This window comes from Pseudopodoces humilis, chromosome 19 (genome assembly GCF_049639895.1).
Source record: "Pseudopodoces humilis isolate 2021_Gansu_Grassland_sample_001 chromosome 19, ASM4963989v1, whole genome shotgun sequence".
Lineage (NCBI taxonomy): Eukaryota > Metazoa > Chordata > Aves > Passeriformes > Paridae > Pseudopodoces > Pseudopodoces humilis.
The window spans coordinates 11,865,141-11,879,337 of NC_142218.1; the positions used below are offsets into that span (position 1 = coordinate 11,865,141).

Below are 14,197 nucleotides of genomic sequence, written 5' to 3' on the forward strand. Positions count from 1 at the left end.
GCCGGAGACAGAAATGTGCGTGCAGGAGATGGGGGGAGAGGGCTGCTATGGCTTGTTTGGGTGCAGGGCTGTTCTCCACATTTGTGATCATTTGGGAAAGCAGGCAGGAAAATGGACTGAATAAAGAGCTCTTTATCAAGGAAGCAGAGAAATGACCACTTCTACAGCCCTGTATTGGAACCGTAAATGATGCTGTTATTAGAACTGTTAAGAACTTTGATTAACAAGAGCTGTGTCCACATTTAATCCCAGTCTGGTACCTGCAAGTCTGATCTTGCACCCAGGGAAGCTGCTGTCAGTGGAACCACCAAACTGAAAGGGTGGTGCTGGTGGGGAGTGAAGATTCTTTGTTTTGTTTATTTCTTCATGGTTGCATCTGGTTTTGTGCTTTGAAATCTGCAGGTTTATTTCAATATTTAGTGAATTTTTAGTTTATTTCACTTCTTTAGTGAAACAGATAAAGCAGTGAGGGAGAAAATATGAGGGAAGGGGCTAAATTCAGAGTTACTTGGGCCGCATACATAACCTGTGACCACAAGGTGTAAAAGTGTAATTTCCATTAATAAAAGCACATTGTATTGACTCATCACTTCCAAATTTCAGCCAGATCTCATATGTAACTGCAGAGTGTAGCTCACCTAAAACAGGATGCACGAGATTAACAAAATTTTTATGTTTTAAAATTAAGGAATACCATTAATGTTTTCTGTGCATGACTGAGGAACAAGGAACGATGTTTTGTTCACTTCCAACCCAATCAGTTTCACAGCACAACAGTATCAATTTTCAGTATAGTTCAATTTATTCCAGTATGGTCCTGTGAAATGGTCTGACATGCTTTCAGCTAAATGCCAATTTGATGGGATGTGAAAACCACAGGAGTCAGGAAGAAGGTAATAGTCTGTGAGCAGGCCTTATCTGTCCTGCTACAGGGGCACGGCTTCAAGAGGAAAAAAACACAACACATCGAGGAACCTAAAGCAAGGAGGGCCTGGGCTGGGCTTCACAGGGGAGCAGAGGTTTCTGGTCTGGTTGCCAGTGACCCTGTTATATCAATGTTTGTCACTTTGCCACTTTGTACAGTGTGGAAGGAACCAAAAAGAATCCTTCATCAAAGGAGGAAATGATGTGTGTGAATGGGGAGCCTTTATTCTCTGTAAAATGCATTTTAAATAAATACCAATCTTTTGACTCTGAGCTCCTGGTAAAGTATCTTACATTAATGAAATTATAAATAGCAAGTGCCAGTTCTGTGCCAGTTCTAACAGCACAGAAAAGAACATATTGTGAAGCAAAACACCAGGTTTTTGTCCCCCAATTTTGTTGTTTGTTAAGTGAGTGCTTGTGAAAAAGATAATTTTGATTTCATTGTTCTTCAACTTAAATACAGCTGCCATTTAAGCCTTTGCTGTTATTTCATCACACACCCAGAAGAGCACCTGCAGAGACACATCCTTGGTGGTAGATGTGGGGCTGATCTGTTTCCACCTCTGGCTCTGGTGACTGGGTATCAGATCCAGTAACATTTCTGTGTGTGCAGTTCTGAAACACCATCCACAGCTCTTCTGTAAAATGAGTCTGTTAGCAAAGTTTACCTGAAAACAACAATAAAGGCCAGATGACTTCAGCTTTCTGAAGAATTTTTGTCAAGAAGTTGCTCTGGAGCTCCCTGTGCTCACCAGAAGCTTCACAAAAGACCAAATGAAATTTTGGTTGGAGCATCAAAGACATCTGAATACACTTACATCTTGTTCTCATATTTTGGTTCTGCTCTGACTTGCACAGAAACACAGGTCTAACACTTTTATTCAGAATTAGACTTTTGTTAAGCTTTTGAAGTGATTTAATTTTGTTTTGAAGCATTTTCTGGTGTGTGCAGAGTTTACTAACACTGTCCTGACCTTGGAGATGTGTGATATTTTACAGTGTGCAGTGGCATTTATGTACCCAACCTGGCTCAAATAAATAGGTTAATTTCCCCAAATTAAAGGCCAGGTTTCAAACACAACAGGATGATACAATAATTCTGTAATGACCTTTAGGATTCACAACTGGGGCAGATGACTGGGCAGTCCTTTGTCAGCTGCAAATCCACAACTTCTACACAATTATTTTCATGTAAAATGGTAGAAGTGTTGGGGAAAAAATAGTCATGTTTATAGTTTACCATAACACCAAAATCCTGAATACATGGGACAAATATGATTCAGAAATGACTGAAAATTTTAGCTTATATTCCTTGCACATCCCAAATTAGTCTCTATCAAATTATCTCCTGAAGTAAAGATACCTTAAATGACAGAATGTATAACACAAAACCCTTACTGTAAGGTCTGAATTAATCTTCAGACATTGGAATAAGAGTCAGGAATGTCCAACTGTAGATACTGGACAAAGAATTTATTTTGGTTTTCAAAATCAAACCATGGCTCATCTGGATTTGGATTTCACTCCATACAAACATTCACTGGGTATTTGGTGCCAGCTTTGACTCTTTAATATAACTCTTTAAAAGCTACTGAAGTTCCCCTTTTACTTGGCCTGAATTAATGTAATTTAATTGCTCATATTAATCATTATTATACCTGCTTATATAAATCAGACAAGAATAAGATCTTATGACCTTAAACTGAAGAACCACATATCACATGATTAAAATAAGCAAGAGATACAAACCTGGCATGACGGGAAAGCACACTGAATTTAAATATTGCTCTTACTATTATCTTGGTTGTCCAAAGAACAGTGTACACAGGTTATGATTAGTAGCTAAACTACAATTTAACTTCAATTTCCAGAATCTGATTCCAAGTTATTCTTTATTCTGGTTTTTAAGTAAAGTGTCTGAAGTTACTTCTGCTATGTGTTCTCCTTTTGGATAATCTTTCCAAAGGATATGACTCAGTTCTCCATTATTTGTAAAGAATATGGAGAAAAGTAAAATATTATTATTTTGTGGGCATTTGGAAATGGAAGTAAAAAAAAAAAAAAAAAAAGGTGGGATGTTGACCATTGTTAGTCATTTCTTGGGAAGAAGGGAAGAACAAACACTGGCAGCTGCCTTACAGCTGTGGAAGCCAAGGACCTAGTGCTGACTCAAGCAGTAGATATTGATGGCTGCAGAACACAAAGGAGATCTTGCAGCAGGGATAAAGAGGAAAACCTTTCCCCTTTAAATGATAAGGAATTAGAGGGAACTGCCTGTGTTGATTTCTTGGAGGCTCTTTTTGGTTTAAACCTTCTGGTTTGAACACTGGCCAGTTAGAGTTATATTGTGCAAACAGTTGCTGCAGCTCAATGAGTCTCTTTCTGAGTTTGCAGAAATCCTGGCAAATCTTCAGGTGCACAGTGAAGTACAAGACTGAACTCCAAGGCACTGAGGGAGCTACCCCAGCAACTCCTAGTGTAACCACCTGCTGGCTCTGAGCATCTCTCCCTGGTTGGTGCAAATATTGGTACACACAAAACTGAGGTGATAGAAATCCTTTGTAATCCAGTTGCATACTGATCAACTAATGGAAAACCCTATTTTGATACTAAAACTGATTTTTCAAAGTGACTTTGTGTCACTGTGGCCTTTGTGTACTTTCTTTACTGGGAACTATTCACTTACTTATATGTGTAACTACAGAAAATACCTGCAAAGTGTACCCAACACAGAACCCAGTGTATTTTATGAGTAGATTCTCATGGAGAAACAATTATATTTGCACTGTCATTCCAACTTTCAATGAATATGTTTAAATTATAGTTGTATTAGTGCTAAAAAATAGTACATGCTCTGTGATCTTCATCTGAGTTTATTAATTGTTATTTCTAAGTTACAAGCAGAAGCTCTGAAACAGAGTTAACAGCTTGGATGCCATTGATTCAACCAAGTAAAATGAAAATGTTCACACTTCACCAAAATTATTGTGGATTTTTACATAAAAAGCAGGAATGATCAACAGTCCAGCAGTCCACCACAGGATATTTCCTTAGGAATACAGATGGATCTTTGTGCCTCTTTATTTCATAATGCCACTCAGAGGGCTCACATGGTCACTTCATACTACTGACGGTTCCTTTGCAGCTTTGAATTTGATAATCAAGTTCAAGTGCCAGTTCTGGAACACCTGATCTCCAGCCAATAAATCCCTGGGTAGTTTTAGGTACTGGAGGAGATGGAAGCACCTAAAATCAAAGTAACATGTAAAACTGAATGATGAAAAGGTTTTTGGTTGAAGTTTCTGTCATGCAACATTGTCTTTTGTGCTGTAGTGTTCTAAAACCAAAATCAAGTCATTGTCTAGTAGAGTATGTTGGAATTTATTTTTCCCAAGTTTGGTTCAATACTAAGGTCTTTAATTGCTTAACATTATTAGAATTTTTTATATAATTCTAATGTATGGAAAAGGCTCAAGCCAAAGATAATCATCTTTAAAACTAATTAACTTCTGAAAATGAGAGAAATAGTGTTTTCTCCTTGCTGTAATATACTTGATAGCAATGCAGCTATGGAATAATAATTTTAAATCCAAATGCCAAAGATATTACTGACCAAGCTGGCTTTTACATCAAGAACTACTTTTTCATTCTACCTTCCTTCTACTTTAGAAGATGGGTGAGCAGCAAGTTAATCTGCAACTAATCTAGCTAAAAAGGAAACAAAACAAAAGCCAGCAGACTGTTCAGTGACTGCTGTGCTTACTTTGGCTGAATCATCTCAATTGGGCACGTTCTATCATTTCAGCATCTGGGGACTTAGCAGAGAAATACACAGCAAGAGAACAATGTTTCAGTTCTCTTGCCAGAGTTGCTTCACTTTGTTCTTTGGCCAAGATTAGAAAATGTTTGTGATATTTAGGTGGAGCAGCTCCTCAGAAAAGATAATTTTTATGGCCAAAAGTGCCACCCACTGAGCAGGATAATGAAGGAAATCATGTCCCACTTTCAGTCTGGGGGAGGGGACTATGCAGGAGCTTTTATTAGTCTAACCTAGAGAGAACAGATTTGACTGTTACCACAAGGTAAATGTGCAGAAAGACACTTCTGAAAAGGATGTATGAAACTTCACTCTGAATATGTAACGGGTGACCTAAATCACAGCCAACCTTCTCTTCCTCCCAGTTCTGAGGTGAAATGGAAACTCTGTTCCAATGTGCACCACTCTCTGCACACTTGTGGAGCAGCTGGTGACTGCAGGATTCGTTAATGCACCAACACCCTCATGGGGCTGAGACTCCACTGAAACTGCAGCTGGACTGAGATTGGAGGTTTGGGACAAAACTGAAGAGCAAGTAGCAGTAATGGCAGAAATGATGCCATTTCATTTCTTTACTGCACTCAGCACTAGCTCTTAATTTTTATTTTAATGTAATCTCAGTAAAAGCTTTTACTACTTCCTTACCTTATCTCCCCACCCTTGGAATCCTTTGAAAGAAAGCTAGTTCAGCAAGTAAGAATTTCCAATCTCCTTTATTTCCCTAATCTTCTCTAAGTGGACTAACTGTCCTCTGCTTCCCCTTTTGTGAGTACATTCCTCTCCCAATGTCACTGCTTTACTTGCCTGTAGAGTCACCCTTTTCATTGGTGACCCTGACACACTGTATTTATAAATTAAACCATCAGTCATATTCTACTCTCCAGCTGTTTGACAGCTTTAAGACTCTGAATGTACATATAAATCATATAAAACAAAATAATTATGACTTGGCTGATTAGAACTGGCTTCTTATTAATTTGTGGTACTGAAGAGGACAGTGGTATTGTCTCTGCCAAAAAGCAGACTCTTAAATAAAGGTAGAAAAATTACAACCATATCCAAAGGGCAATTCCTTGTCTTAAACAAATGCTTTTAAAGCATAGTTTGGCTTGCAAATGCAGTTTACTTTGACCTTTGGTTAAAGACCCCCCTCTATAAGACAACTGGTTTTCAGAACTTGTGTGGTTTCCTGAGACAGATGTTGCTGTATTGCAATTTTAAAATCTAATTTTTGAACCTTAATGTATTTTTCCACAGGTGTCACAGGTCGAACCCGCAGGTGATCTGGAAGCTGTAGCTTGGGCTTTGCATCTCCTTTCTTTTCATCTCCAATCAACTAAAACCAAAACATATTTAAAAACTTTTAAAAATATTTAAATTACATTAAAATATTTAAAAACTTTATCTTTTAAAATACTTAATAATATGTGATATCCACACCATTCTCCTCACTGTTGTATGTGAACTTCCTGTTCTTTCCACCTCAAGCAGGATTACTTATTTCAGTGCTCTGGAAATTACTGGATTTTTTTTGTTTCAGAAGACAAGCAAACTACATTTATAACAATGCAGAGACTGCATCAATCCTGTTTTTTAGCAATGAAATACTGTGATTCCAAATGTAACATCATGTGCTACTGTTCTCTAATATCTAAACATCACTGAGAAGAGACATCACTCCAAATATTTTCATTTGTTGTAGATTCCCCCACTGACAATTTAATTAGCTGGAACCTTTTCCCCTAGATTTTTAAAATAACATATGGAGAGACAAAGGGGAAATATTTTCCTGTCAGTGTGCATCTAGTACTTGTTAGCACTATTAGGAGTCATGCTTCTCAAGAGAAATACATCAGAATATGCACAGCATATAAATTACCACTAGATGTATTTTATTCAGAAGAAAACTGAACATTTGAACCATTTATAAAGTAATACAATTGCTACCTTGAATGCCAGTGTAGTAAAGCATACTCAGTAAATTTCTAGTCTTCTATGCTCTCATAAGTTTGTTTCCAGATAAATTTGTGCACAAGTCCATATAATATGCCATTCAATTTTACCTCCTCTAGAGGTGTTTTCAAAAATCCCCATTTTTCAGCCCATCTTTTTGCAGAATCTCTTTCACTTTCAACACGATTTTTCCTGAAACCAACAAATATTTAAGATTACTTTGAAAACTTTCATTAAAAAAAAAAAAAACAAAAAAAAACAACACGCCAACCCTACTATTGATGTCACAAAGCACAGCACTTTAGCAGGAATCTTTAAACTTCCATCTCCAAACAGCAAGTTTTTATACAAATTATCCTTGTCTGACTCGGAACTAGTGGGAAAATACTTTGCAGAGGTTTCAAACACTGCATGTGAACGCGCTGCTTTTAAACTATGTTTTGTTAACAAGCGGAGGAGGTCAAAAAGTAAGCACCAATGTCCTTTTATATATACTTTCATTTACATTACATTACCTATTACATTTCATATACATTTCATTACTGTGTTGGCTGACGAGATGCCCCGACCCCACAGCCGGGGGAAGGAGGGGTGCACTGCAGCCAGCTCGAAAAGCCCTGACTTTTTAACCAAGCATTACCCAGCGCACACGCTCTTTAGAGCCACACGAGAGCTGTCAGCGCGGGGCGGGAGGGGAAGGTGGCCGGGAGCAGGGGCAGAGCAGCGGTGTTGGCCGGGCCGGCGGGGCTGTTACCAGTTGTTGTCCTGCGCTATGAAGTTGCCGGGCTCCATCGAGCCGGGCCGCCTCAGCCCCGCCGGCCCCGGGGACGCGCCGCGGCCGCTCGGGCGTTGCGGGGCAACGGCGGCGGGAGGGGCGGGAACTCGTGTGGGCGGGCACAAGATGGCGGGAAGGGCGTCGAGGTGTTTAATAAAATGTTGGGAAGTGCCCAGGCACTCTCTGAGGGGAAGGATCCCCTTCTCCCGTGCTTTAGGAGCTCTCCGGAGGCACCACAGCCATGTCTCAGGGAGAAAAGGAAAAAAATAAACTCCCATTCCCTGCTTTCTTGAGGCCCCTCAGGCGGGCACAAGATGGCGGGGGGGCGGGCCCAAAGTAATGGGAGGGGCCTGTAATAACTCGTGTAATAAAAAGTTGGCAAGTGGCCCAAAACTCTGTGAAGGAAAGGGTCCCCTTCTCTTTTCCTCTGGGAACTCTCCAGGGGTACCCCAGCAATGTCTCAGGGGAAAGAAAGCAAAAAATTCCCGCTCCCTGAGGCCCCTCAGGAGGGCAGGGGAAGTGCTCCGTAGTTTTTTTTTTTTGTGTCTGCCTTTAAGTGAAGGAAAACACGTTTAGGTAAAGGCTTCTTTTTAACCTATTCCTGGTTCTTCTTGCTACACGCCAAAATTGTTTTTGGTGATTTCATTGGGAAACAACACCAGTCCTGTGATACAGTGTCTGTCTGATCTATTTCTGATAAATGTTCTTTACAAGCTACATGTCTATGACAGAAGTGCTGAGAAAGACCTCAGCATACTTTATGGCTTCTATATGAGAACCAAGAATATATTTACAGCTTGCAAAGGGTTCATTGTGTTCCAATATATTAATAGTTTTGGCTCTACATGAATTTTTTTGTAATTTTATTTTCTTGCAGTTGCTGGATAAAATATTTCAACAATGAGTGAAGCCAGCTGGCTTTTTGCCCTCCTGGGTTTAAATGGTTCCCCGACCTCTTTCTTGTTGTCTGGAAATTGACTTATGTAAACACCCTGGAAATAGTTAGTGGGACTCTCACACTGCTGGGCACTTATTATCCTTATTAGAAAATAAATGCAGAAAGGTTTTGACTTCATCTGAGTGGTTTATAGGCAGTGTGTTTGAATGTTTAATTATTAGACTTTTTTTAAAAAAAAATCCAAAGGACCTGAAGCTCTTAAATATTGGAGTATGAGAAGACTATATACATTTATTAGTCATTTTAGAAGTACTAAGAACCTCTGTTTGAGTGAGATGAGAATAAAAACGCCTTCTGTAGTTCTAAAATAGAAATTAATACTGCTCTTCTGAGTCTCTGAAAATCATTAAAGTATCAACAAATGGAGTATTTCACTTACATGCCATTTCTTGATTCTCTAATTGATAATTAGGCTTGCAATTAAGTCAGCTGGGTCTCCTATCACACCCATAAATGCTTACTCATTGTCCTACTTAATTAACTCCTGCTGCTTTGTCACATTTATCTCAGGAGTCTTCTTATTGCTTTGATGCTTTCTGTGAAAAAGATAATTTGTTAATGAAACAATCAAATCCATAGTTTACTGTGTCAGGGCTTAAACTGCACAAGCATTTGTCAAGAGAGATGGAACTTCTTATACTAACACTGTGGAAATATATGATGTTCAAGTTTTTTGCACTTATTTCTCAGATGAGGGGATGTAGTAAATGAGTAGTTAGTCATAGGTCTTATTAGGTTCTTATGAGCATAGGACAATATTAGAATTGCACTATGAGAAAAAAATGAAGTAGGATTTTAATGAGCTAATAATGATACTGAATGACAGGAACACAGGTCTGCTGAGATTCCAGTCTTCTGCAGGAAGTCTGGCTCTTTTAGCTGCATACAATAGCATTTGTTATCATGTGGTAAATGCTGAAGAAGGTCCTACATCACTCAATGTATCACCTCTAAATAGAATCAAGTCTCAATGCTTGGTGCTTTTAACATGGGTGAATTGTCTCTGGATGTGGCCATAAATGCTGAAATTGCAGTTCTTCCTGCCATTTGATTAGGAATTATCCAGTTTTTCAGCTGTTCAGTTATGCTGCTGTTGAACAAGAGCTCACAACTGTTCTTTAATAATTTATAATTTGTCCATAATTTGTAATTAGTGTCTGGAGTTTGAGAAACCTTTCACCTGTGTCAGGTGTTTCTCCACACTTGTGGAAGCAGTTTGGGTTTTTTACAGCCTCTGTCCTCCCTTTTCTCAGTCAAAAGAAGTGCTTGAGGTGCTGTCTTTTGATGCAATCTGGGTACTGGCTGACAGGGATTAAAACTAACCAAGGGGAAAATGAGATGCTTTAAATACAAATACAGTTTTTTTGTGTAGGTGTACAAACGCTTCTACCTGCACATGATGGGGCAATGCATGAGGGCTTGGAGGAGGGCAGTGCTGGGTGCTAGGTCCAGGTTTTTCCAATATTTTAGGATGTTGTGTTGACACAGACACAGGTGGTATTGCTCTGTGAAATAAGTCAGGGAACCAAATAGGCTTAAATAGGCTCTGCAGAAAGTCAGTTCACAGTTTTAATTCCTTTCACAGAACAGCTCCGCTAGCCATTGTATTTCTGCATGGAGGCAGCAGACAGAATGGAGACAGGAAAAGGTGGTGTGAGCTGAAATGAGCAACTCAGGGTAGGTGGATATCTTAAACCTCTACTGTTGCAGAAGACTCTCTATAATGCTATTTTGGCTTTGTTAACATTTGCATTCTTGAAAATCTGAATTAAGTTTTGGTTTTCTGGAAATCTTACATGTGTACTGTGATACAAGAATATTAAGGCTTTGTATATTCCTTTTTTATGGAGAAAAGTATCCAGGTAAGTACACAAAAGCTTTATGTGTCACAGTCTGAAATTACTTGACGGAAACAAGCCTGTTCTCTTTTGAGTTCTATGTAAGGGTTTGTGGGTGTTGTTTACGAGCATCTCCGCTCCCATGGAATGCGCTGAGATTTGAGACCACAAGATATTCAGATTTAAGTGCTAAAGAATTGTTGCTAAATCAACCTTTGTATTCTGTACCTGTTTTCTGAACACTTGTAAAGCAATGGTCTGGTATAACAGAAACTGGTTTTCTTGTGGAGATGATGGTTACACAGAGGAATTCTTTCTTCATGGGAGTAGCTCCAGCACAGAGGGCTGTGCAGGGTCCTGCTGGAGAAATGTTTGTAAATGCTGTTTTTTGAGTGGAAATACAGGGCAGTGTCACGTGTGTGCTGTGAGCAGCACATGCTCGCAATTTGGGCAATTACCTCAGAGCTCAGTTGCTAAACCAGTATGTGACCAGTAAGTCCCAAGCGTTCCTGTGGTGCTATGGCTTTTGCTGGATGTCTGGCAGCTCTGTAGAGGCAGAGCTTTGACTGGATTTTTCAGCTGGAAAAGTGGAACAAATGCCCTCCACTGATGGCAGATAACAGCAGTGAGGCAGGGGGAATGAAGATGTGCCCAAGGAAACTCGCAGTGGGGTGCACCAGTGTGTGTTCTCTGTGTCTCTCAAGGCCTGCACCTCGCACCCAAAACTGCCACCTTCACATCTAAAATTTTGAAGAGCAGCTATGTTGTTTTCTTTCAGCTGCGCTAATCTTGTGTCTTCCTCTCTGACATCAGCAATGTCAGAACCTCTGAAAGTGAAGCTCTCTGCTGAGGTGTTTATATATCCATTTCTGTATCTGTGTTTAGGCTTCTGCAATGAAAACGTTTACCAAAAAATATTAGTTAGTACTGGCAGCTTTGTGTTTGCTGCTCCACAGTTTGCAATGTGAGGTGTGGAAGTCTAAAAGAGGAATATTTGAGCATAAATTCAGTGTCTTTTTGTGATGTTTTTACATAAAATTTCAGATGTAGACAGCCTGAGACTGCCTTGTTATGATTACTGTGATTTAAGTAATGAAGTCCCATTGACACAGGCTGGTTTGATTTTAAAAAACCCTGTTAAAGTCTATCACATCAAGAACATGTTAATTGGAGTTCCTGAATTTCCATTTATGAATGTAATCCAACAGCCTGGTTAGAATTATTATATGTTGTCTCAAAATTTAGGACTCTCATCTTATTGTGGCTGTAATTATCCAGTGGCTTTTGAAAGCAAGGGCATGTTTGTTTTCCCAATGATAATATGTTCCTTTTTTATCCATAAAATGGCATTTACGGCTACAGCTTTATGCAGATTTCTGTGCTTGAAAAATTCAATAATTCCTGGAATTTTATTTGGTTTTGAGCAGATTCATTCCTTTTTATTCAAACTAAAGATTTACATGAGAGACTGTTTTACTGTAAGCCTAATGGATACACTTATATTTCTGTTGTACGCAGTGGAAGAAATATACATGCCCTCCAAACAAAAGTATTTGTTCTATGGGCATGGAGACGTTTGTCACTTCCAAACTGGAGAAGGTGTTTGCATTAAAATCCCTGAGTCCCAGGCATTGCCTCAGAGCACAGCTCCCCAGTTCTGGCTGCAGAGAGCTTGCAGAATGCTGCCCTGATGCAGTTTCAAAGAATACAGCCACCACTTGTAGCCACTGGAAAAATCTCTTGTAAATGCCAACGTGCAACACTTAACAGACCTCTCCTGCTGGTATGAGAACTACCTAGGCACCATATGAATTAAAGATGAAGGAGAAAGACAGAATTTTAAATTTTGTTGCATTGTATAAACTGAAATCAAACTCTTCATGGTCTTTGAAAGTACTTTTTGTTTCAATACAGCACATGTTTCAAATCAGAAAGCGTCTCCTTTTTTCCTTTTGCCTGAAAGGCAGGGGGTCTGGGACATTTTAATAGCTTTCATAGCCTATTCTGAAAATATATTATTGCTGCACAATAGTTTCTTTGCATGAGAATTGCTTAAATGATTCAAAAAGGATTGAAAAATATATTTCAAGTTTTAATTTTATGCACAGAACATTAATGAGCAGTGCCCCTTAGAGACTTGCTGTCAGTTTAACATATTCACAATAATCTCAACACAGATGTTATTCCATCGAAATCCTTTTAGAGGGAAGAAACCAGTAATTTTTCCTTAGAGAATGTCAGAAAATATGTTATTGTTGAAAATTACATTTTGATCCCAGAATGCTATGTAAAAAATCATTGCTAGGAAGAATAAGTAGCACATTGTTTCTGAGGTAAAATGCATGTGAAACTTTCTTGAGCCTCTGTAAATTCTAAAACAAGTGAATGTTCTGTTAGTTTCATGTAATTTTGCTTCCCATGAGGGTGATTGCAGGCAGTGATGGGATATCAGCATCTAATTGTATTCCCATTTGAGAGTATTTGTTATAAGTTCAAATTTCTCTATTTGTAGCCATCACATGATGAAGTTATTGTCTCTTTTGGATACATTTTCCTCTGCATTCTCTGAGCATATAAATTAAAATACTTGCTAGAAAGTACATACTTGGAATAACAGTTTTTGTTGGAAAATGCTTTAAGTACCCTTTCTGTTTTGTGTTCTTTGATATTGCCTGTGTTTCCATTTTTTCTTTGGTGCACTCATGTTGTACTCTGCTTGCTTGGTCTTGCCTGAGAACAGCTCTCAAATTTTGCTGGTACTATAGAAAAGATAAGTTTGTAAATATTATGTTGCTGAATATTGGATGAAAAGTTTTCTGTTCCACTTATTCTTAACTGAGGTTGATCTCCAGTGGCGAAGCTGCAGCCAGTTCCCTGGATAGACCCCAGCCATATGGGAGTGGTGCGTAGGTAATGTGAAAGAGGACATTTGGGAAAGTGTTGGATGACTCAAAGCAATGGTTCTGCAGTTTTCTGCAAGGTTCTAAGAACACTTCTAGGACTGCATAAGTAAAAGAATCGTAGCTGGGAGCGGAGTACAGAGTGCACCATCAGCTCTGTGCAGAGAGAGCTGATTGGAATATGTGCCATCAGGTTTTTCAAAAGTTGTTTGGAAGAGGAGGAGGGTGAAACATGAGGGTGCAATTCACCCATGACCAAAAGAAGGAGAATTGCCAGTTCCAGTCAAAGAAATGTTTCAACCTCTTCTTGGGAAAGAAGCAGCTCCTACAGCCACTTAGTGGGTACTTTGGCAGAAAGAAGGGCTGCAGTTACATAACACACAAAGTGGGATCTCGGTTTCAAGTCTATTTTATGAGCCCTGATGCACAGAATGGCAGAGATGATGACTTAGTGAAACTTCAGGATACTGCAATGGAATATTCTTCATGAAAATGTGTTTATTTTGCCAAGGTAGATGTCTTGATCTCCAATAGCTTTTAATTTCTCTACTCTGCCATTAAGAACTGTACAGAGAAAATCTCTGCGTAGATGATGATAGAAAATAGCTGCAAAACTGTAAGCAAACACAAAACAGACAAAATTTCCAAACATTTGCTTTAAATAGGATACATTTTACTTGAAGTAACAAGCCTGGAGAATGAAATTCCATTTTGTTGTAGAATACAGAAAGAAAGAAATACATTCAGCAGCAATCTGTTGTTTTAATAACAGCTATGGGAGGTCTTGGGATTTAAATTATTCACACTGTCATACTCATGTGTAGGTTCATCCTATTTTATACTTAGTTGCACTCAAAATGCTCAGTTTTTAGATGTATGCACTATAGGTAGTGTTGCCATAGTAAAAATGGTTGTACAGTGCTGTAGTAGGAAAAAACATAAATCTATTTTTGCAATACCAGTAATAATGCTATTGGGAAAACATAGAATGTTAGTATTAAATTTAGGTTAGGATCTTGTTGCTTTTCT

At 38.8% G+C, this 14,197-nt stretch overlaps 1 protein-coding gene and 1 long non-coding RNA gene across 3 annotated transcripts in view; one reads left to right on the plus strand and one right to left on the minus strand.

Annotated features, from left to right (window-relative positions):
• Positions 1-3,909: 3,909 nt before the first annotated feature.
• On the minus strand, positions 3,910-7,489 carry CIMIP1 (ciliary microtubule inner protein 1). The gene is given in 5 exon segments (XM_088064765.1): positions 3,910-4,173; positions 5,982-6,080; positions 6,808-6,889; positions 7,338-7,370; positions 7,452-7,489. Coding segments are annotated over 5 exon segments (516 nt in total).
• A 397-nt stretch (positions 7,490-7,886) lies between these two features.
• The window catches only part of LOC148182827 (uncharacterized), a 42,779-nt gene continuing 36,468 nt past the window's right edge, over positions 7,887-14,197 (plus strand). For both annotated transcript variants that reach the window (XR_015774160.1, XR_015774159.1), the window contains exons 1-2: positions 7,887-8,048; positions 10,016-10,107. This is a non-coding gene — a long non-coding RNA (uncharacterized LOC148182827). The remainder of the gene's footprint in view (positions 8,049-10,015; positions 10,108-14,197) is intronic.